The sequence below is a fragment of the Periplaneta americana genome, chromosome 5 (assembly GCF_040183065.1).
Source record: "Periplaneta americana isolate PAMFEO1 chromosome 5, P.americana_PAMFEO1_priV1, whole genome shotgun sequence".
NCBI classification, from domain to species: domain Eukaryota; kingdom Metazoa; phylum Arthropoda; class Insecta; order Blattodea; family Blattidae; genus Periplaneta; species Periplaneta americana.
In genome coordinates, this window is record NC_091121.1 from 127,229,104 (window position 1) to 127,254,555 (window position 25,452).

General features: G+C 39.7%; 1 protein-coding gene across 5 annotated transcripts in view; it reads left to right on the forward strand.

Annotated features, from left to right (window-relative positions):
• Positions 1-25,452, forward strand: part of LOC138700177 (serine-rich adhesin for platelets-like) — a 93,548-nt gene that overhangs the window by 18,692 nt on the left and 49,404 nt on the right. For 4 of the 5 annotated variants that reach the window (XR_011332286.1, XR_011332287.1, XM_069826595.1 and 1 more), the window contains exons 3-4: positions 9,918-10,057; positions 24,793-24,891. Coding sequence is in view for 3 of the 5 variants with exons in the window: in XM_069826595.1 (XP_069682696.1) it covers positions 9,918-10,057; positions 24,793-24,891 (239 nt within the window). In the remaining 2 variants the exon portion in view is untranslated. Of the gene's footprint in view, positions 1-9,917; positions 10,062-24,792; positions 24,892-25,452 lie in introns of those variants that run through there. The other variant, XM_069826597.1, reaches the window with a different exon arrangement.

The window sequence follows — 25,452 nt, forward strand, 5'->3', positions numbered from 1 at the left end:
AATAAAATACGAGTAATTTTAACTTACTTCGGTTATTTACTAGATCATTTTATAATGTCCTTTGAGACTTATCATTTAAAATAATGTTGAAGCTTCAAAGTGCCTTATTTAATTATTAATAAAAAGTGCAATAAAAAAATGACACACTCACTAAATTGGCAACAATGACCACCACAGGGTACAGACCACAGCCTTCTATACTTGAAGTACTCCGTTGTAAGCATTCCAGGGGTTGAGCTTATCAAATAAGCTTGTCTAAATACACGCTGAATACAGTTCCAGAAGGCTGTGGTTTAGATTTACGAAGCAAACAGATAGTACTGTAACGTTTTTAAAATAAACAACAATGAAATTTTATTATCTCAACAATAGGATTTGCTCTCCACACAGTAACACAGTATTCGTTAGTGCACTCCACAGACGACAATGTCAATTTACTTGGACTATTATGAACAACAACGAACTGTTAATCTTAACTAATATTTACAAAGCACTATTTACAAATCAAAACTGTCAGTTCACAGTTCTTCTAGCTCAGTCACTCGAGTTCACAGTATCTCGAACCACAGACTTCCAGAGACAGTCCACTGTACTCGAACTCAGGTCCCTCCAACTGCGTCCACTGCACTCGAACTCAGGTCCCTCCAACTGCGGTCCACTGCACTCGAACTCAGGTCTTCGGATGCTGACACAGTTGCGGACGCACACTCGAGTCGAACTCTGTACACAAGACTGACTGGCTTGCTCTGTTCACTGGCTTACTGACTGAACTAATCATGAATGAATCTGTCGTTCCTTCGCGTCCGTAATTTATAACCACAGCGACGTAACCGAGAAAGTTCGAATTCGCGATTTTTCCACTTCGACGGATTTCTTGGCCTTTCTAGGCAAGCAGAGGATGCGCGCGCAAACTCCCTCGCCACGTAGGCCCTTTCCCCTCTCTTCTCTCCTCCGCGCGCCGTCCCTCAGTGCTTCGTGGGGCCCGTGTCGACTCGCGCGATCTGCTCTCTTGCGGGACGCTGGTCGTGAGTTCGAATCTCACATCGCTGTCACATTGCTCCCTCCTTAGGGCTGCTCGTCCCGGGCAGTCCCTTGGTAGGCTGCTAGTCGGTCCAGATGCACCACCATCATCTTTCCTCGAGGTTGTCGCTGGATGCGGTACACCACGTCGTTGATCCGGGTCACCACACGGTATGGTCCATCCCAGGCACGCTGCAGCTTTGGTGATTTCCCTTTGGTCCTGGTAGGTCGATACAGCCACACCAGGTCGCCCTCCTGGAATCCTGCAGAGTTGGCTAATCTGTCGTAGCGCACTTTCATCCTGTCGCTGGCCATCTTGAGGTGCTCTCTGGCCAGTTGGTGGACTCCATTCAACTTCTCGGTGAGTTCTGCCACGTAGTCAGTTGCTAGCTGGTCGGCGCTGGGTGGCGTGCCAAACAGCAGATCACAGGGCAGGCACAGCTCTCTCCCGAAGACCATGTTTGCCGGTGTCATCCCTGTTGTATCGTGGACCGAAGCTCTGTAGGCCAAGAGGAACAGTGGAACTCTGGCATCCCAGTCTCGCTGATGGTTGGACACCACCTTCCACAGGTGCTCCTCCACGGTTTTGACGTATTGTTCCACCATGCCGTCGGACTGTGGGTGGAGGGGAGTGGTCCGGGTTTTATGCACCCCCAGACACTCGAGCAATTCTCCCATCAGGTTGGATTCGAAGTTGCGCTCCTGATCGCTGTGCAATTCCTGGGGCATCCCGAATCGGCAGATGAAGTTGTCAAGCAGCGCGTCGGCCACCGTCGAAGCCTCTTGGTTGGGAATCGCGTACACTTATGGCCATTTTGTGAAGTAATCCATGGCGACTAGCAGGTAGCGGTTCCCGCGATCCGTGACCGGGAACGGTCCAGCAACGTCGATGGCGATCCTCTCAAAAGGAGCTCCCACGTTGTACTGCTGCATGGCTCCCCTGCTGCGTGTCCTTGGTCCGCGACTGGCTGCACAGGTGTCGCATCTTCGGCACCATTGTTCCGTGTCGGTTCTCTGATGTAGCCAGTAGAACCTCTGCCTTAGCTTGTCCAGCGTCTTGTTGGCTCCCAGGTGGCCTTCAGTCACTCCAGCATGAGTCTCCTCCAGCACTTCCTTCACCTTGCTCCTGGGCAGGACAAGTTGTTCTATGCGGGTCCTTCCATCGGCCGACTCCCAAATCCTCTTCAGGATACCGTCCTTGACAGTGAAGGATTCCCACTGGGCCCAGTAGCTCTTGTAAGTGGTGCTATGGTTGGCGATATCGGCCCATACTGGTCTCTGGCCGGACTCCACATCACGCAGTAGCTGTCCAATGTTTGGGTCCTCCAGCTGCTCCCTCCTTATGGTGGCGTTATCCCATCCTGGGCTCGGCTGGGCGGCAATTGCTCGGACTCCGTGGGCGCCATCCCGCTCTTCTACTTTCAGGCAGTGTTTGCAGCCATCTGGGCACGGGCGTCGTGATAAGGCATCAGCATTGGAATGGTTCTTCCCCTGGCGGTGTTCAGAGGTGAAGTTGTACTCTTGCAGACGTTGAACCCAATGGGCGGTCTGCCCCTCCAGATTCTTGAAGCCCAATAGCCAGGTGAGTGCAGAATAGTCTGTCCTCAGATGGAATTCCTGGCCATACACATATTTGTGGAAATGCTTCAGGGCTTCCACAATGGCAAGAAGTTCTCTACGCGTCACACAATAGTTTCTCTCAGCCTTGGATAGTGTTCGGCTGAAGTAAGCAATCACCCTCTCTTGCCCGTCCTGTTCCTGAGAGAGTACTCCGCCGATGCCTACGTTGCTAGCGTCCGTGTCGAGCGTGAACTTCCTTCCAGGGATGGGATATCCCAGTACAGGAGCAGTGCAGAGTGCCTCTTTCAGCGACTGGAAGGATGATTCCGCCTCGTCCGTCCACTGGAATTGTCGTTTCTCCTCGGTCAGCTGGGTTAGAGGCTTAGCGATATTGGCGTACCCAGCTACGAACCTTCTGTAATAAGTGCAGAGGCCGAGAAAGCGGCGCAGCTCCTGCTTGTCCCTCGGTCTCGGCCATCCTCTGACGGCTTGTAGCTTCTCCGGGTCCGTGGCCACTCCGTTGGTCCCCACCACATGCCCCAGGTAGCTGACCTTCTTCTGGAACAAATGACATTTCTTCGGGTTCAACTTCAGCCTGGCTTGTCGCAGTCTCTTGAACACTTTCCTCAGGTTCGACAGTTGTTCGCCGAATGTCTTGCCCACCACGATGACGTCATCAAGGTACAGCAAACAGGTGTCGTATGTCAGGCCTCTCATTACGGACTCCATTAGTCTCTGGAATGTAGCCGGGGCGTTGCAGAGGCCGAACGGCATAACGGTGAACTGCCATAGTCCCTGGCCTGTAGAGAATGCCGTTTTCTGCTTATCCTCTGGATGTAGCACCACCTGCCAGTATCCTGACTTGAGATCTAACGTCGAGAACCACTCTGCTCCGGCCAGGGTGTCCAAGGTGTCGTCAATTCGTGGAAGGGGAAAGCAGTCTTTCCTGGTGACGTCATTCAGTCTTCTGTAGTCCACGCAGAAACGCAGGTCCCCATTCTTCTTCTTCACCAGCACCACAGGTGATGACCAAGGGCTGTCGGATTCCTCGATGACCCCTCTTGCTTTTATGCCCTCCAGTTGGCTGTCAATCTCCCTCTGTTTAGCTAGAGGGACGCGTCGAGGAGGCTGTCTGATTGGGCGAGCATTTCCGGTGTCGATGCGGTGCTGAACTTTCTCCGTTCCCCCGTAGTCGTTTTCAGACAGACTGAACACGTCTTGAAATTCTGTCAGTAGATCGTGAACTTGTCTTCTTTCTCCTTTGCTTAAATTCTCCGCCAATTCTCGAGCCAGCTCTTTCAGTGATGGGTCTAGATCTGGACGTGGTCGGTGACACTCCTCGTTATCTGCCAGAGATGTCACAGACACTACCGGCTCGACGCTACCTAGTACAGTTCCACTAGGCACCTCCTTGTCCCGATTGGTGACATTCAGGACCCTCACTGGTACCACCTTCTGATTCGGGAGTAGGGATCTGGCCACATAAACCCCATCTATCGGAGTTGTCTGCGAATCGAGGAGCAGGTTTCTCTTAGGCTGTCCGTCCAGTCTTGCCGTCACCACCATCTCGCAGCCTGCAGGGATTGTCACTTGATTCTCCAAGGTGAGTCTGCTGGCCATGGGTTGGTCTTCGACGTCCCTCAGGAACACTTCATCCTGACCAAAACGCAGGATACGGCGCCTGACGTCCACCATTGCATCGAAGATCCGCATGGCGTCGAGTCCCAGGATGACGTCTTCAGTGATGTTGGCGACGAACACCCACATCTCCAGTCTCCTCTTTCCCAAGGTCAAATCCAGGAAAACCTCTTTCTGGATGGGCAGGCTCTCGCCTGAGGCAGTACGTAGCTCATACCGGCGCAGCGGCGTCCTCCCAGGTAGACCACGCACGACTTCCGGTCTGGCGATAGTGAGCGACGCCCCAGTGTCTACCAGTACTCTGCATGGGCGGCCTCTTACTCATCCGTCAGCAATCAGCCCATCGTCGCATCTTCTGTTAACCGTCTTCAAGATCAGCCGAGGGGATGGTGATGACGGCGCCGACGTGCCCTTCATCGCATCGGCCCCATTTAGTTTTCCTGTTTGTGACCAGATCGGTCACAGTCCCTCCTCAAGTGCCCAGGTTCGCCGCAGGACCAGCAGGTTGGCACTCCTCGCCTTCGTCGCTCGGGTGATTTCGGTTTACGTTCCTCGACGACGGCTGCCGCGACGCTCCTAATCCGGTGCGATGCCGAGACGTTCGCAGTCAACTTGGCTGCCTCCATCCTGAGGGCCGCCGCCAGAGCTGCGTTGATGGTGCAATGCTCTTCCAAGAGTAGCTGTTGTCTTATTTCCGGGTCTCGAACTCCGCTGCCGAAGGTGTAGGCCGCCTCTCCAGCGATGAAGTCATTAGGTAGGCCCCTGAGGGCCTTATGGGCCAGTTGTTCCACCACCATCGCAAATTCTTGTAGGGACTCGCCTGACTGTTGGACCCTCGTTTTCAGTTGGGTCCTGAATGCTGCCGCAAGTTGATGGTCACCATAATGTCCCTCCAGGGCCGCCATTATCTCAGCAGCTGTCCCATCTTCTGGAACGCTGTGAAGAATCTCCGACGCCTGTCCCTGAAGCGCGGCCAGCAGCTGAGTGGTTTTCTCTGCCGGCGTCCACCCATTATGCTCTGCGATGGCCTCGAACTGGCGACGGAATATCGCCCAAGACGTCGTACCGTCGAACTTCGGTGTCTTGACGTTGTAATATCTGGCTGAAGGCGATGGTTCCACAGGGCCACTATATGGAGTCTTCAACTCTGTGGCCGCTTCTTGCATGGCCCGTCGAACCTCCTCGGCAACTATCTGTTTCTGTTCTCTAGCCTGGCGATCCACCAACGCGAGGATGTGCTTGTTTTCTTCAGCATGTCGGTCCATCAACGTGAGTATGTGCTTGTTTTCCTCGGCGTGTTTGTCCATCACCTCACTCGTCTTGTCCAGCAACTCGCTCGTCTGCTCTTGACGACGCTCGAGATCGCGGATTTTGCCGTCGAAATGGTCTATCTCCTGTCTCAATTCGGTTACTGTCTCGTTTATAGTTGTAAAATTCTTGTTTAGGTTGTCAAGATCAGCTTTGAGTTCGTCTTTCACGATGGCGACAATTCCATCTACGTGGGCTGAAACGCTTTCAATTTGCGTAGTGACGTCATCTTTCACTCCGCTTATGTCGCCTTTCACTCCGCTTATGTCACTTTTCATCTCCGTTTTCACTTCACTTATATCGTTCTTCAACTCACTGATGTGCTTGTTCATTTCGTCTTTCATTTCTGCTTTCATTTCCGCGATGGCTTGCAGGATCTGCTGTAGGTTTTCCATTGTCGATAATATCCCGGTTCTGACACCAGTGTAACGTTTTTAAAATAAACAACAATGAAATTTTATTATCTCAACAATAGGATTTGCTCTCCACACAGTAACACAGTATTCGTTAGTGCACTCCACAGACGACAATGTCAATTTACTTGGACTATTACGAACAACAACGAACTGTTAATCTTAACTAATATTTACAAAGCACTATTTACAAATCAAAACTGTCAGTTCACAGTTCTTCTAGCTCAGTCACTCGAGTTCACAGTATCTCGAACCACAGACTTCCAGAGACAGTCCACTGTACTCGAACTCAGGTCCCTCCAACTGCGGTCCACTGCACTCGAACTCAGGTCTTCGGATGCTGACACAGTTGCGGACACACACTCGAGTCGAACTCCGGTACACAAGACTGACTGGCTTGCTCTGTTCACTGGCTTACTGACTGAACTAATCATGAATGAATCTGTCGTTCCTTCGCGTCCGTAATTTATAACCACAGCGACGTAACCGAGAAAGTTCGAATTCGCGATTTTTCCACTTCGACGGATTTCTCGGCCTCTCTAGGCAAGCAGAGGATGCGCGCGCAAACTCCCTCGCCACGTAGGCCCTTTCCCCTCTCTTCTCTCCTCCGCGCGCCGTCCCTCAGTGCTCCGTGGGGCCCGTGTCGACTCGCGCGATCTGCTCTCTTGCGGGACGCTGGTCGTGAGTTCGAATCTCACGTCACTGTCACAGTACTCTTTGCTGTGAAGAAATGTATAAAGAAATTTTTATGATCACATTTTTTCAGTGACGGTATGTTATTTTTCACTAATGGTATGTTTTCTGGCTATAGAAACCAGTGGCAGTATTCCATACCGTCGCATACCATCTCACTTCCCTCACTGCTTGTAATAACACTCTCTAGAAAAAATAACGTGCTAATACAATATACAGTACTTTATATATTTCTGCAGAAAAAACGAGAGAAAGACAGACGGATAATTCACCAATCAGTTAATAGAGTGACAGATAATCGGGGTTCTACTGTATTACTTTTATCATTGGATTGTTTGCATGTGTGTCCACCAAAAGAACAAAATATCCTAAAAGACTAAATAAATGCAGAAGCAGAAATGAGGTTACCACTTTCTGCCATAAAATCAGATTTAAAAAGAATCTGCAGGCTTAAAGAACAAACGTATTCATCCTATTGAACAGAATTATTGAGATACTAGCTTCCAAATGTTTAATAAAATTATTAAATATCGATCAAAGACGTCAACAGGTTGTTTAGTCCCATTCATTTGAGACTTATGAGATTTGAAAGCGAGTAAAAAAAAAAAATTAAATAAACTTTGTGAAAACCTTCTTGGAGAAAAACAGAATGGGTTCCATAAAGGCCGATCTTGTCATGATGGATATTTCTCAATGAAGCTACTGGTAGAGAAACATAGAGAATTTAATATACAAACTCATTTTGCTTTCATTGATTTTAAGAAAGCTTTCGATAATGTAAATAGAAATAAAATTGTTAGAAATCCTAGCACACAACATTTGCCACAACAGTTTATAAATAATTACACAGTATTTATAAAACAAATTTAATTGTAGTTAAAATTAATAAGGACCTCAGAAAGACTCGAAATTAACACAGGAGTAAAATAGGGTAGGGTTGTTGCCTTCCCCCGCCCCCCTTGCTATTTGTAATGTACATGAATAAAATTATTCAGGAATGGAGACAAATTCAACATGGTCAGTGCCAGATAATTATTTTAAAAATAGATTAATTGATATTTGCAGATGACCTAGTTTTAATAGCACCTACAGAAAATAATGTACAATACTCAGTATATAATTTAAATATTAAAAAAGTGTCCGGCTTAAACCCAGTATAAAAAAAATATTTATTACATGAAAACAAATGGAGAAATTCCAGTTAAGTAACAAAGAGACAAAATATTTTATGTTTTGTGGTTGAATCCGCAAAAGTAATGCACATGTGCTGTTACTGTATACGTCTGGAAAGTGTAACCATAGTTTCAGTTAAGATGTGGACTCCGCAGCAGAAAGTGTTCTGCGTGCTTGCTCTTGCCGAAGTGAAGACTGTAGCATGGGTGCAGCATCGTTTTCTATGGGAGTACCAGCTGTGACTGCTGATAACATTCCAACCTACACATCAATTGTGGCATGGGACAGACAGCTGCGTGCAGCAGGAAGCCTCCATAATGTGTGATGTGGACTAATGAAGGATAAGGTCATAGGCCCCTACCTCTTCACTGAGAAAACTGTAACTGGAATCATCTATGTCAACATATTGACGGAGTATGCTCTGCCTCAGCTTCCCGTTGGTATAATTTTGCAGCAAGACCGCACCATGCCATCATGCACTAGTGGTACGGGACATTCTGGATGAAGCATTACCTGGGCATTGGATTGGGAGACAAGCTGAACCCATCGCTTGGCCACCGAGATCACCAGACATTACTCCACTTGATTTTTTTCTGTGAGGTTTTTTTGGAAACTCAAGTGTATCAAACAACACTAGATGGCCTTCCTGATTTACGCTGCCACATCTGTGCAGCTATTTCGAACGTAACATCGGTAATGCTGTCAAACACATGACAGGAAATTGAGTACAGGTTGGACGTGTGTTGTGCCACTAATGGTGTGCATATCGAGGTGGGATAACATGTGTAAAACAGTTTTTATTTGCTGTCCATGTACGAAAAATTAACATGTCTACAAAAATGTTTTGAGTTGATATCGTGTAGAAAAAAATTACATGTGTAAATTTATTTTTTTTTTCAGTTGCTGGATAATTGAATTTTCCAGTTAATTGGAAAACTATTTTATAGGTTATTTAAAGACATAGTAATTGGTACACTCGTGCAAAGATGCCACCATTTTGCAAGTGCTGTCCCCAAACCTACCTAGATCACTTACCTGGCTATCTCGAAAAGGGGCTGAGACCGTGAATTAACTGTTCCATCACTTATCGAGCGGGCAAGAAGTGCGTATTATTCACGTAATAGCTAATTATGCACCCAAAAGAGGCACCTAACATCAGCATCTTGTGATATCATCTCAGTGTATGTACTGCACATCTATATAGCATGTAACAGAAGTCTGCAGAGGGAACACAGGTTCTTGTCCACTTAAAAAATGGTGACTTCCATTCTCACTTCCAGCGATCTAGATGCCTGTTTCTTTGTTTAGCGTGTGCAGCAACTGTGTGAACATTGATAATACTGCAATCTAGCGGTGGTAGTTTCAGGTGCCTAACTAAAAAAAGTAGGTCGCTACTTCAGTTTGTAATTTACTTACTGACTTTCCCTCGTATTTTTATTTTTATTTTCCTTATTCAAAAGTGCCATTGTTTTGAAATTTCCGGATATCTGGGTGCCAAATATTAGGAATTCCACTGTACCTTGAAGATTAAGAGTGTGAGCTCTAAAAGTGTCTTATTTTCACATTCTGATACATTTTGATCATATCTTGTACCGGTATTTACAATTATTGTCTTACGGCAGTGACAGATTTCAGGAAAGATCCTCAATGGCCTAATGGTTATCGTGCCTATCTCTGATTGATATCTGGATGAGGACAGTACATTTTTAGTGTGAAAAGTTTTAAATATAGCATCCATTGGATGAAGTAGCGAAGCCATTTACGGGGTACAGTAGATGAACTGCTTGTAAAAAGATATCTTTGCTCATTAATAAAGATGAATAGAGTAAACTTTAATGTCCACAACATAATAGTCTGAATTTGTGGAAGTTCTAGTGTTAAGAAAGTCTGATGTAAGACATTCATAGTGACTCTTGATATTAAAAGATGTTTTGCCCTACAGTAAATAATAAAGTCAAAATACTATAATGCAAATGATTTAATGTTAATCTTATAAAGGTTACCTTAAAGCAGCAACATAGCCTAATTACAACGTGTAAACAATTTAAATTGTGAATGTATGTACTATTTGTGTATTAATTAATTTATTTATTTAATGGTTTTATTATGTAGATCCTGAAGCCGTCAAAACACAAGAAAAACCGAGAGCCATTGCAAGACTTAGACTTTAGATTAAACAGTGATGCAGATGGATTTTATAATAACCATTCATATACTAGAAGAGTTAGTTTTCACAGGGCTGTGCAGACAAAGTAAGTACGTGTATATATTTATGAATTCTAAATAGAAATACTTCTACCTAGCTACCAAATGAGATTATTAATTATTGTTGTTGCTGGTGTAAAATATAGGAATATTATTTAATTTCTGATCTGATTTGTGTTGTGCACGCTTCTTTTTACTTATTTATTTATTTATTTACTTTTGTTGATTATGAGACAGTTCTTAATAGTGACGCAATAGCTTTGTTAACATGTGTATTCTTGTATGCTCAAATTAATATTTGGAAGCTCATACAAAATAGATTAAAAATAAATGTTCATAATGAAATTAGATAATGGACTCAGGTTTTTTTATAATTCTTCGAGTTAAAACATTTGGTGATCCCAAATCCCTGTCCAGGAACATAACATTGCAAATACAGGGTGGAAGGCAACCACTGCACCAAAATGAAACTGGTAATAGATCATGAGGAGAGATTTGAAAAATCTAAAAAAGTTTTTTTTTTCTAACATTCACCATTTTAAAGGAAATTGTTATGTTTTTATGAAACATTGGCAACATTATGGCTACTGCAGTAACTCCAGCAGGTGCAGAATTCACTGACAGAGCTGAGTTAATAGTTCAAGATGATGTGACCTGTAGCAGACATAAACAAAAACAACTCCTTGCGTTCGTCTGTCTTTAGGATAGGAAGGCAATGAAATAATGTACTTGTGGCTTAGTGATTGGAATTTTAAACGGAAATACACATCTTGTGATATCAGAAATAAATTGTAATAAGTTTTACTACATTAAATTACCACTCCTCAAAATGAGTCATTAAGGCACACGGTATTATTGAATGCAATTTTAGACTGTAAAAGGTTAACTTAACGTAAATGTTAAATGATGTACCAAATTAAAACAAAACGTGGAAACTGGATATCTAAGCCAAATGAGAAAAGTACAAAAAAAAAAAAAACTTTCTCGAAAAAATTACATGCAATTTACAAGAGATGCTCAAAATGCCCTCCATTGGCAGTGACACATGATGAATGTCATAGAAAACTCTCGCTGACTCTTCTCAGTATATCATTTTGAGTGACCCTGTGAACAGCTTCAACCACACATTCCCTCAGATCTTCTAAGGTATACACTTCTCTTTAGTGCACTTTATTTTCTAAGCATCCCCAGAAGAAAGTCTAAGGGATTGAGATCAGGACTTCTCACCAGCCAGCTGACATGTCTATCGTTGAGGAAGGTAATGTGAGGAGGTACTCCATCGTGCTGATACCACAATTCTTGCCTGGTTTCCAGTGGGATATCCTGCAATAACCCAGGAAGATTTTCTTGGAGAAAATTTATGTATGAAGCACCATTCAGTCTTTGAGGTAAAACCACAAGTCTTATGATGGTGTCCCCAAAACCCCTATCCAAGCATTAATAGAAAACCTTTCCTGGGCCATTTCATGTCAAATCAAACAAATCTACATACGTTTTCCACCACACCATCTCAATTTTGAAAATACACACATCAAAATTGTCTAAGGAACACAATATTTTTCATTTAATTCTCAATGAAGAAACATACTACATGATATGCAAGTATTATTATGTATTATTTATGTATAAGAAAACATTCTACATGGTATGGAAATGTGTAATAATGTTAAAAAAAACACGCATAACCCTGTTCTCAGAATGAAAAAGTTAAAGTTTTAAAATCTCAATGCTTTGAAATCTTTACAATACTGCTATTTTTCTCAACTTCACACAAAACTTTTGTCATTAGTAACGAGTAGCACCACCTCTTGCATTCAGTACTGCTCGACACCTTGGCATTGAAGATATGAGATGAAAGATTTCATCTTGACCAATATTCTGCCAGTGAATTTGGAGACGTGCGAATAGCTGATCGAGAGTCTCAATGTTTTCAATGTCCTCTAGAAAGCTTTTTTGAAGGTTATCCCACAAATTCTCAATTGGATTAAGGTCTGGGGACTGAGCATCTCTCGTATCTTTTCCCTTCATGAAGCTAAACTGGTCTTCTTCCAACTGTTCTTTCATCTTAGAATATAAACGTCAATTCAGTATTCACAGAAGAATCTTCGCCGAGTGTGATCTCAGATAGTCCTGAACTCATTACATTTCTTGGCATTATTTTTCTTCGGTATTGAAAGCAACACTGTCTCGATAAAATCTTCAGGCCAGTCGCCTTTTTCATATATTTCGTTGCATAATGATAGAATTTCCTTCTTGTCTTCACCCAAGCATTTCTTCAATTCAATGGGGATTCTATCAACTCTTGTTGCTTTCCCATTCTTCATTTCCCTAAATGCCATTTCAACTTCTTCCCTTAAAATAGAAAATCCTTTTTCGTCTTCTGATACAGCTGCTTCGGCTTCTATAGCCAAGTTACCTGGACGATTGCCTGTCTCATATAACTCTTCCACATATTTCGTCCATCTATTCAATATTCTTGGTTTGTCTGTTTTTTTCATTTCCGATTTCATCCTCTATCAACCACTTGGATTTGCTTTCCGTATTTGTGAAGTCCAAACATTTTACTTCGTGGTACATTAAATTACTGTATATCTTTCTCTTCACTCTAGATCCTCTATTTCTTTACATTTATCGTTCATCTAATGGCCCTTTGCCTTATCAGTTTCTCTTCTTAGTTCGTTATTAAGTTTCCTGTAGTTCCTTTTACGTTTTGTGTGTAGATGTTTTTTTCATTTTCTCCTTTCCTCCATCTTCAACGTTTTCCCTATGACACAAGGTTTCTTAATTCTCACACCTGTGTATCTTATTGTTTCTTCTGCTGTTTTCTGCATGCAGCTTTTTACACGAGTCCAGTACTCATTACTATTCTCAAGTGTGGATTCTAATGTAGCGGCTTTCTTCAAATTTTCTTCCTTCCTTTTTATTCTTCAGTTTCTCCATGTTCAATTTCTTCGTCACCTGTCTTCCTCTTATCTTCTTCAGATGAATATCTACTTCGCCCGTCAGCAGGACATGATCTCAGTTAATATCTGCTCCTGGTAAAGTCTTCGCTTTCATTAAGCAATTTTGGAATATTTCCTGTACCAGTATGTAGTCTATGCCATGTTTGTAGTTTTTCTTGGGAAAGGTAAATTTGATTGCTTCCCATTGATATAACCATTTAAACGTGAAAGAATTGTTTCACATACAGTACCTTAAACTCTTATTTCAACAGTAGAGAGCAGAATTTAGGCAAAAACCTATTTTTTTCCTTGATACATACATGCTTGAGATTTAATATTTACATTTTTCATGGAAATATAGGTATAAATAAAGGAGTTTTATAGTGCCTAAAAATTCCTATTTCGACATTAGTGCCTATTTTTAAGTTTTTTCTTAATTTTTGCATCATTTATCGTAACTGTTTACTGTTTTTCTTAACATCCTGTACCGTTTACATTCCAAGATGGATAACAACAACTCCTTCTTAGCAGTGAACAACACAGTAGAGAAGTACCTTCGGACCACCTCTTCTCATTCTTACAATCTTTCAATCCTAAAATTCCAACTTTCAGTCGGCCTGGGTAGTTGTATAGCGCTGGCGTTCTGTGCTCGATGTTGCGGGTTCGATCCCAGCCCAGGTCCGTGGCATTTAAGTGTGCATGGCATGTAAAAGAACGCCTGTGGGACAAATTATTATTGTTGTTGTTGTTATTATTATTATTATTATTATTATTATTATTATTATTATTATTATACTGTATCTTCCTCTGTCTGTCAGCAATTTAACACAAACTTGCTGGGTTGTACCCAAATAAGCATTCTCTTACATTCCAAGACAGATATAGTAGGTGCCAGGGATTTTGGCAGATGGATTTTGTTAATGTGAACTCGAGAGCGAGTTACTCACCGCTGCAAGATCGGTTGTTATCTTTGTCACAGCTGGAATGGGTAGGCCATAAGAGTAAACATGCACGCCCGAATATTCTATTGGACTCTGGATAGTCACCTCCAAAAACTAAACAAATATTACAGTAGTCTATATGTGTCTTTGGTTCGATTAATTAAAATGTGTCTCAGTGAAACTTACAGCAGAGTCCATATAGGTCAGTTTCTATTTGATGCTTTTCCAATTCACTGTGGGCTAAAGCAAGGAGATGCAGTATCACCTTTATTTTTTAACTTCACTCTAGAATATGCCAGTAGAAAAGTTCAGGATAACAAACAGGTTTGGAATTGAACGGGTTACATCAGCTTCTTGTCTATGCGGATGACGTGAATATGTTAGAAAAAATCCACAAACGATTAGGGAAAAACCGGAAATTTTACTTGAAGCACGTAAAGCGATAGGTTTGGAAGTAAATCCCGAAAAGACAAAGTATATGATTATGCCTCGTGACCAGAATATTGTACAAAATGGAAATATAAAAATTGGAGGTGGAAAAATTGAAATATCTTGGAGCAAAAGTAACAAATATAAATGACACTCGGGAGGAAATTAAATGCAGAATAAATGTGGGAAATGCCTGTTATTATTCAGTTGAGAAGCTTTTGTCATCTAGTCTGCTGTCAAAAAATCTGAAAGTTAGAATTTATAAAACAGTTATATTACCAGTTGTTCTGTATGGTTGTGAAACTTGGACTCTCACTTTGAGAGAAGAACAGAGGTTAAGGGTGTTTGAGAATAAGGCTCTTAGGAAAGTATTTGGGGCTAAGAGGGATGAAGTTATAAGACAATGGAGAAAGTTACACAACGCAGAACGCACGCTTTATATTCTTCACCTGACATAATTAGGAACATAAAATCCAGACGTTTGAGATGGGCAGAGCATGTACAGTAGGAGCGAGGAATTTTGGCAGATGGATTTTGTTAATGTGAACTCCAGAGCGAGTTACTGCTGCAAGGTTGGGACAAGCAATGGTTGGGACATGAGAGTAAACATATCCAAGTGGACTCGAACAGTCACCTCCAGAAACTATGCACATATACTAGCTAACTATAAAACTGCAGTAGTCTATAATGTTTGCATGCATATGAAAAGGGACCAGTTCCCGACACACAGTTTTCGAGATAATTTCAGTTGCTGTTGCATAACCTTTTCCTCGTTACTATGAAGTATAAAGACAACCTATATTATAAAAAAAAGTATTCTGTAATCAACAGACTGACTGACTCATCACCTTAAACCCTAGATGTAGCTTCTGTTAATCTTTAGTCAAAAGATAAAACAGAGTTTTATGAAATATGATAAAAAAATTATACTGATTTATTTTTTGAACCAACCGACATGCAGCCTTTAAATTTAAAACAAAGTCCCCTTTATAAAATTGGGTTAGACTATTTGTCTCTCAGAATTGTTTCTAAAACGTATAAAGAATGTAAAAAAAATCAACTTCATGTACTCCCTTCAAATAACTTTTGAGAGTTTTTCTTATCCCCTAACGGGGCAGAGAGGAGAGAGAAAGTATTTGACGGTTTTAAAAATTCACTAAAGTATTTTGAACTAGCAGGCGTAGAGACCTAAAATTTAAAATGACTAATTCTCTACATTCTTGGCTAAACATTCTTAGATTTTTAAAATACCATCTCCTAAGGTACTGGTGAAAAGGCAGAAGGTAGTGAGCAATCTTATGTTATCTGATCTCGACGAAAGTAGATATCTGGGGATCTTTGAGATCACAGAATATGAATATGGTACTATTTTGTCCGAATTTATCCCTGAAGTTGTGGAGTGGGACAAAATGTGTGAGAAATTAAATTTGATATCACAGAGGTTTTCGAAACGAAAATTACGAATAATAAAATTTATGCGAATTCAGTATGACAGATCGAGTACTATGAATTATATTTAAAAAACCAAACATCTGGTAGCACAGAATAGACAAAAACACAGTTAACACATGCATTTTTAAGGGGTTATGTAAAACCTTTCGATAGTATAAATTTAGTAAAATCCAAAAAATTAATTTGTACATATGCTGAATGAATTTTGTGCAGGAATTTGGTATAGTCATCAAGCAATACTTCTAGATTAATAAACATATTTTTAGAATCATAAAATATTTATTGTGAATGGTAATTATATTTTTCAATTGGTGCAATTTGTGCAGGAAAATTAGTTTCCCCGATATTTTTTACAGTTTTGAATATTTTTAAATACTTTCTTCTCTGTTTTATTCACAATACGTTTGAGGAACGTTCATTCATTAAATAGAAAAAAATGATAATTTCCTCCATTTCCTTAGGTGTACAATACCTCCTTAACCGAAAATTGTCCTGTTCTTCTAAGGCACAAATGAATGTTGATATTTGCGTTCACAATTATTGTGCAAATTATAGTAACTAGGTCAGCTGCATAAACATCTGCAGATAAAATAATAACTCATCTTCTACAAAAAAAAAAGTGATTTTTTTTTTTTTTTTTTTTTTTTTTTTTTTTTTTTTGCCAAAAATTACCAAATTTTCACTTTTCTTGTGGTGCTAAAGTTTACAAGGCAAAAAACGAAAAGGATAATTCAAGTTCTGGCCTTTCGTTTCAGAAGGCCGCCACAAAGAAAAAGAACCTTGTTATTGGAGAAAAAGCGAAATTGCTATCACAGACTATGAAGATGGTAAAAAAGTGACACATTTTTTGCGTTCCGTAGTTTGGGGACGTCTTAAGAAATAAGAATTTAAATCTGTTAATGGCGGATGCGACAAGTGTAGTAATTACCACGGTAAAAAAATCATCCATCAGACTCAGACTAAACAACACAAGAATCGAATCGACGTCTTTTCTCGTGATCTATTGCTCAGAGATTGCCTCATTGTCTAAGCATTACCATTTCTTGTAACACATGCTGCATATGAATTAATTCATTAAATTAAATTCTTATATTCATCTCTTTCCATTAAACCTTTGGAACATGAGGTTTCTTGCCTAGTTTATCGAATTACGTATTTTCTTATTTCAGCATGCCTCTTCTTTTGGTTATTTATCGCTCTTCATATCGAACCGCTTCTGCAACTCATTCTCATACTTCATGAATGTTTGTTATTAATGAAGACAATTTGACACAATTCATATCTATTTTTCGCCTGTCGCTTCATGAAGTAATAAAAATTTGCAATAATTTCTTTGTTCTGGTTATGCAATGCTTTTTTTCCTCTTAATTTAGAAAATGCAGGAAGCGAACGAAAGACATTTATGGCACTCCCATGAATCGGACTGTACTATGGTGTGTTTATTAATTAATAATGACGATACGAGAGGTGAGTGTGAACATATAAACAAAGACAGACAGTGTTATCGCAATTCATTCTTGCAGTTCTCACAAAACATTGGCTCGCCTACTGGAAATGTCATTGAGGTCATCTGCCAAAATCGCTGCCTCTGACTATAACAACCCCTTCCTTTTTTCTCACTATTTGTAAGCACAGCAGTGAGCGACACAATAGCCACCATAGGTGCTGATCATCTACTGTGAAGCAAACTATGGAAATGTGATTGGTGAATGAAAAGCACTAACTTAAATACAAAATGTCTTCATTTTGTGTATGCATGTGTTTTTGTGTACCCTTGTGAAATGTGTGGAAGTTTCTTTTAATTCTAGAATTTTGCATTAAATAAATGTTGAATCTTATATTAGTGACATTCTTTAACAAGAAAAGCCTATTTTTTTATTTTATAGAGCCTAAATAAAGGAGTTTAAGAGCCTATTTTAGGCACCTAAAATGCCACTTTTTAGAGTCTAAAATTCCGCTCTCTATTCATCAGTCTTGAAATGTAGAAATTTCTCGATCATTAACTGAATAATAATTGAAGGAGTAAACCTATAGTGTCGTCCACTATTGCATTAAACTGATGGGACTTCATAAAGAACATTATGAAAGGGAATATGACATCTGCTTTCTATTTGTGGCCATGAAAACTTAAGTTGTTGTTGTTTTCTAATGCCAGGCGTTTGACAATAAAGTCATTTGACCTCTTGCACTCCAATATTTTTCAAAGATATTATCATGGCCAGCCACTGAAGCACAGATTTTGAGGTATGAAAACTTAAGTTCACTGAAGTTCACTGTCACCTTTTCTAACCATGAACTTGACAAGAAACGTCTGTTTCGTCACGCAACAATGAATCCAATATACCATTGTTGATCATACATTACTGCAACACATTTCCCAACTTTTAAAGTATCAGCATTTACTGAAATTGCAGTTTCACCTGTCACTCTTGATACACTTCCCTCTTCATCTGAAGATAGTAAATACATCCTTAGTTTCATTGTGTTTATTGGAACAAATCTGTGATGAACTTCTGGTACCAGGAACTGTTTTAGCATACTCGAGCCTATTCCATATTTTTGGGCATGGGTCTGGATCTCTTCATCACTTTTATAATAGAAAGTAATGTCCAAAACTTTGTTTTTAGTCCAGTTATACAAGTCTTCTAGGGTTAAAATATGATTAGTCACTGTGGCTTGTAGGCTAACATGAGTCGCAAGTTGTTTTACTGTGCCTCTAATACCATCACATGAGCTCTTACCATGTGATGTTGCAAAAAATTCCATTCTGCAGTAATTTGAAAATTAGTTTCATGGTAACATAAATTGAAAAAAAAAAAAATACGATTCTTATACTGTGAACTTGCTCCATCACTGAAATAGTGCACTTTTTTCAGCTGGAGAATTATTGTCACCAAATGTTCTAAAATACTTTTCAAGAAACAGTGAACTGTATGAGCTGTATTGTCAAGAGAGTAATTTATTATATAGAAACTTAAAGAATGGGGTTTTGACATTGTTAGATAATGACTGATTATAATACTCTACAAAGGGATGTAATGTAGCCTGAATTGTTTCTCAGTGAAATCCTTGTATATAGTGTGTTGGCATACAAAGGCGTAGTTTACTTCAAAGTACAACAATATAACAGCTTTATATTGTGGTAACAGCTTATCCTTCAGTGTTCTGACATAAGAGGACTGAGATTTTGCTGTGTAATGATGGACTCTTAGTTGATCTGTGGTTCTGCAGATTTTCTCAATAAAAATCTACAGTACTTGTTACGGAAGTGATCCTTACATGTCCATCATGAATCCACTGTTGGTATGTTACATTATCTTGCATGTCAAAATCATTTTGTTCATAGAGTTCTTCCAGAATGCTCTGTAGGTGTTCTTGGCCAGGACAATTTGAGTAACTGTGGAGCATACAATTCCGAGAATTTATAGAACACATTGTATTTTTCAGAAGATATTTGTAGTTCTTTCTCTCTGGCAGTTATGCAAGGGAAAGATAACCTTGTGACCTATGCGTGCAATATGCCAACCTGAGATAACATTTTGAGAACGACCGAACATTATTGATTGGCATTGCAGGAATATCACAAAACACTTTAGATCAGAGGAAAGACAAATATTTTATCTGTATGAGTCTTGGATAACACCGATTTGACTTTCCAAAAATGCTGGCAGAAAGGAAAATATGTTAAAGCTATTGTAAAAGGAAACAAGTCCTAAAGACTTATAATAATACATATAGGTTCAAAAAGTGGATTTTTTATGGTGGTCTTCTCATTTATAAAGATGGCTCACTCAACTACTGGTGACTCATCGAGAGAAATGGTTGAGGGAGTGAGTAATTCCATACTTGCCACCTGACTTTGTAATAGTGCTTGACAATGTCCCCTATCATTCAGTGCAAGTAGCCTTCCATACCAAACAAAGAAAGAAATTGTCGCTTAGTTAAGGAGACATGGCATCTCTTGTGAGGAATTTTATTTAGTTGATTAGTTAACGACCTGTATCAACTAGTAGGTTATTTAGCGTCAATGGGATTAGTGATAGCGAGATGAGGCCGAGGATTCACCATAGATTACCTGACGGTTGAGGAAAACCTCGGAAAAAACCCAACCAGGTTAGGGAGTCCAAGCGGGAATCAAACCCATGCTTGAGCACAACTTCGAATCGGCAAGCAAGCACCTCAACTGACTGAACTGTGCCAGTGGGTTTGTGAGAAAAAGATTACCAAAACAAAATATAAAGTATCTACGTAAAGATTAATTTTTTGGTCCTACAGAATACATGTTATGGTAACAATTGATATTAGAGGAGAAAAATTCGCTCTTGCGCCAGGGATCGAACCTGGGCCCTTGGCTCTACCTACCAAGTGCTCTAACCATTGAGCTACGTAGATTCTTCGAGCAACAGTGCATTTTACTGTGGAATCCCGACCACCAAGTCACTCAACTGAGTGTGCTGGAATCGAGGAAAAGAAGAAGGAACAGGCATTGGAAACATACGAGATTCGTTCAGGATTGATGTGAGTGATGGACAAATAAAAGAAGCATACAGAATCGGGAAAAATGTAAATAGACCTATTTTAGTTAAATTCTCAAGTATAATGGCAAAAGAAAAAAAATTTTGAGTAAACGAAAGTGCTTAAAAAACTCAAATATTGGTCTGGAACATGGTTTTGAATATGAAGATGCAGGAGAAGAATATTGATTCCTTTTATGAAGGCTGGAAGGAAAAATAGTCATTTCACTAGATTATATGGAGACAAATTAAAGATAAATGGAGAGATGTTTGATGTAGAATTCGGTTTGGAAAATTTGAACCATACATAGATAGAGACAAATGTTAATGAAATGGAAAAAAGAGAACTGAAAGAGGAGATAAGAAACTTTATAGTAAAACATACGATGGAGAACTATTTGGAAAATTAGAAGGTGGAGAGGTCATCACACAGGAAAGAATAGCAAGCGATGGAATGAACCAAAAAGAGAGACCAGCTACCAAAGTAAAAATGCAGAGTGCAGCAACAGCAGTAGATGAGGATGTCAACAAGCGATTGACAGAGAAAATGATGACAGCATCAGGTAGACAGGGGAGAATCGAAGGACGTCATACAGGAGCTGAGAACAGCAAAAAGAATTCAGTGAATCCAGCTGGAAGAACAAATATGGGCCAGCAATTACAAAAGGGATTGAGAGATGAAGAAGAAACCAAGATAAGAAGTCAAGATTCTACAAGAACTGGAAGAGATGAAGTAACATTAGTGACACTGAATAGAAGTACGTCAGTGGGAAGAAGTAAGGGACAGAAAAGTTATAACTTAAAGAGGTTGGTGCATGAGTGACAAAACATAGGAAAGTGATAAAGTGAAAATAGTATGCATGAGTGACAAAACTTAGGAAAGTGAAAATGGTACTGGTGACAGAAAAGACAGTAAGGCAATGGAATAATATTGAAAAAGGATAAGATACAAGTAATAACCAGGGAGAGATAATAAGTAAGTGGTCATACAAATATAATAAAGAAAGTGGGAATGGAAATATAATGATAGTGCAGAAACTACTTCGTCTGAAAATATACAGATTAGATTAGTGGAAATAAGTGGTCAGTAAAAGTTAGTGATTCAAGTGAATAAATAAGATGACAACTATGGAAGAGTTCAACTTAATGTATACAATGTTGGGAACAATTAATAAGGATCTCACTTCTATCAACCACATGGACCATGTATTGTAGGTCCCTATCACCATGTCATGGTGCATCCTCAGGTTGCAGATAGAGGAGACGGCCTCTAGATATGGAGGGTAGCTGCAAATATATTGAATAAGCAGTCATGGACAGCCGATGAGGGGTGATCCTCCAGCTTTGGAATTGGATGAAGGGCTAACAACCCATCACCATAAAAAAACAGCTTGTTACGAAACTCCAAAATAAGAACTGCATGCATTGTATTCTTCACCTGACATAATTAGAAACATTAAATCCAGACGTTTGAGGTGGGCAGGCTAGTAGCACATATGGGCAAATCCAGAAATGCATATAGAGTGTTAGTAGGGAGGCCGGAGGGAAAAAGACCTTTGGGAAGGTCAAGACATAGATGATGGGAGGATTATATTAAAATGGATTTGAGGGAGGTGGGTTATGATTGTAGAGACTGGATAGGGACTGATGGCGGGCTTATATAAGGGCGGCTATGAACCTCCGGGTTCCTTAAAAGCCATGAGTAAGTAAGTAATCAACTATATGTATTTCCTGTTCCTGTTTGCGAAGTCCAAACATTTTACTTCGCCATACATTAAACCATATTTCTTGTATATGGCAATCTAAGTAATTTCTCATAATGTATTACCGGTAGTTCTTGTTCTTTTAGTTACCGTAATTTCACACAACTGTGGTCCAACATCACACCACTTTTTAGATTTCTCATTGTAATTTCCAAAATAATGCTATTCGAATTTTTTTTTTTTTTTTTTTTTTTTTTTGCTATCAACTGCAGAAAGGTCAGAATTTAATATCAAACACATTTGTTATTCCACATGTAGTTTATATATGGAATTTTTTTTTATAAACTATGGACTATAGCCTAGGTCATATATGTAACAGATAACTCATCGCTAAGTTAAAATCAACAGCACTTTGAAGAGAACAACCGCCAGGATCGCCACCCGTCCGCCGTAAACGAACACGAGATGGCAGTACAGTCACTAATGCAATTCAAATGGGAATTATGACGTGACTCCTTATGTAACAACTAGATGGCAGTGTAGTAAACTGACAAAAGTTGTTAACCTCAAAGCCTATAAGGCCGACCTATCTGGGTATATATGATCTAGGACTATAGTTGTATTATGAAGTCACAACTATAGTCCATCGAATATTTCCTAATATAAATCGCTCATGTTCTGTAGTTGAGAGGATGTTTTGCAGCTATGTCATACAGCAGTCAATAATTTTTAATATAAAATACAAATTGTCAGAATACAGTAAGAAAAATTATTTATTTCTTCATTTAACACAACTGCTTATTCTTTAAGAAAAATACAGTTTGTATCAAATAATAAATTCAATATAAAACCAAAACAAATTCAAGATAACCATTCATAATCAAATATTCTCAAACAGGTACATAATCAATTTGTAAATTTTTTGCTCAACTCCATAGACACATGGAAAAGCTTTCTTTTCGTACTTTGCTGCTTTCGCTTACTCATAGATTGTTTAATATCCTTTTTAGGATAAAAAAGGCAGTCTGCCTTATTTGGCCACTTCCATAGGTTTCCAGATCTGGTCATGCATTTTATATATGACCCATGGGTCTCCACTTTCGTAACTTTCCCAAGTCAGTATTCTCTTTCATAATCAGAACTACACTCCTCACTTGCAGGGAGATAATCATCATTCTGGACCTCATGGTTTGATGTATCTTCGAAGGTTTCTTCAATATCTGACAAGTTCAATGAAGCATCTGATGCCAAGGAATATCCACCATAATCTTCCTCGGTAGAACTCTCTACTGGCTTCGCCTTACGAGAATCTTTCTTTCTACTTGAGCAAATTGCAATTTTGGAGGTAGATGGTAATGTAAATTTTTCAGTCTTCTGCTGAAATACTTTTACCTGGCTCAACATCAAGCTTCTTCTTTCTCTCTTTATTGATGTTTCTTGTTCTGCTGCTTGATTCCTTGTCATTTCTATATATTTTATGAATGTGTCTGAAACAGCACTTCCTTCTGGGTTCCTGACGTTTGGATCAGAATATGATGGCAGGCATTCTAAAACTTTCACTGCACAAAGAGGAAAGATTTCAGTCTTCCTAAATTCAGCTTGCAAATTGGCTTGCGACATCGGAAAAATGTTATGCAAGAGCTTATTTAACAATGAAGGAAATACATTGTTGGGGACTGTTAACATGTTTCTGCCATCTGGTGTTGCTTTTCACTCATCAAGTATTTGTCGCCAGTGGTATTTTAATGGCCCAAAACAAGCTATGTCTGGTGGTTGCATCAGATAGGTCGCATTTGGAGGGTGCAAAACCTGTGATAATTCATTCTTGTGACATTCTAAAAGCATTCCGCCCAATGTCTTCCATATGGGTTCTTAGTGAATTCTGGTACTTTCCGGTCTTAGCTACCTAGGTACATTTTCACAATACACCTAAGGTCAAATAAAGTTATCGGAAATCCAAAATTGGATGTGGTTATAGCATGTTCGATGAATGTGTCGCAATAGGGTTTATAGGACCTTTCTGTCACCTTTCTACTGAGAATTTTATTAGGCGGCGCCATCAGAAACTATAAAAAAACATTTTGTAATTGTAAGAACTGAAACCAGAAGTCGGAACACAACTATGGTCCACAAAAATGATAGGACCATAGTTGAACTCCAAGTACAATTTTCTATTATTCTTCCAATAAATATGAAAATACATATGCAACTGTAAAAATATTCCTTAAATGTATGTAAGCACTAAATTACCTGTCATGTAGACCATCAAAAACACAGAACTGCTTGTTGTGGTAACCGATGGCCAAGAAAGTTTGCAGGTGACGAGGTAACATGCAAAACATAACTCCAATTGACAGTTGACTTGCGAAAAAACATGCCAGTTGGGGTGCGTTCCATAAGCCTTACAATATTACTTTATCTATGCTCTCTACTTCAATATTTAAGTAATCACTAAATGTCACTTGAAATTCAGATATCGATGTTTTCGTGAGTGCGGGTGTTTGGACCATAGTTGTGGCTTAGGACCATAGTTGTGTGAAATTACGGTATTCAATTATATTACGAATATTCGTAAGAATCTGCACGGCAACGAATATACTTGATTTTACTGCTCCAGTAAGTAATTTTAGCGTCATATTTTGAAGTAAATTGAGTTTATCGAGCTAGTTTTTTGTGATGTTATCAGTATTGCTCCACAATATTGAATAATTCGTTTGATGTATATTTTGTATGTTGTATTGAGAGTTTTTCTTGTGCATCCTCACTTTTTCCCTGTCTAATATAACTTTTATGTTCTTCAGGGAATTCTGCAGGGAAGAAGCTGTGACGGCTAATTGCCGTACTTACTTGGAAACATTCAAAAACTCTGATTCATCTTCTCACCAGACTGATAGTAGCAGGTACCAAATTATTCATATTTGTATATGTGACATGTCAGATAATGATTTACTTGATATATATTGTTAGCATACATGCTTCATTCATGTTCTTTTCCTCTCCATTCAGTTCCTCTGTATTAGTCTTCCTTTTCTTCTTCATTTTCTACTTGTGGGGTAACAAAATTGTGTCTTATAAAAGGATCTCTTGCCACTTCACTTAATACAGTCAACTCTGTTATAGTGAACATTCGGCTATAGTGAACCTAAATTGTTGGTCCCGACCCGCATACATTAAAAAGTACCGGTACATTAATATTTCCATTTATAGTGAACCCTCACTTCGGTTATAGTGAACCTAAAATTATAACTTCATCAAGAAAATGTAATTTTAAAATGGCCAGAACGGTAATTTAGGAAACCCTTTCTCTTATAAACTTCCAAGAATATGTTGAGAACAAAATCTCAAATCTTAAGTGCATTGAAAGACAAAGGATTTGTTCAGCTTCCTAGACAGCTTGAAACATGTTAAAGAGAATAGTGTACGCAGTGAGGGATAAAGAAAGGATTAGTTCTGACTCCTTT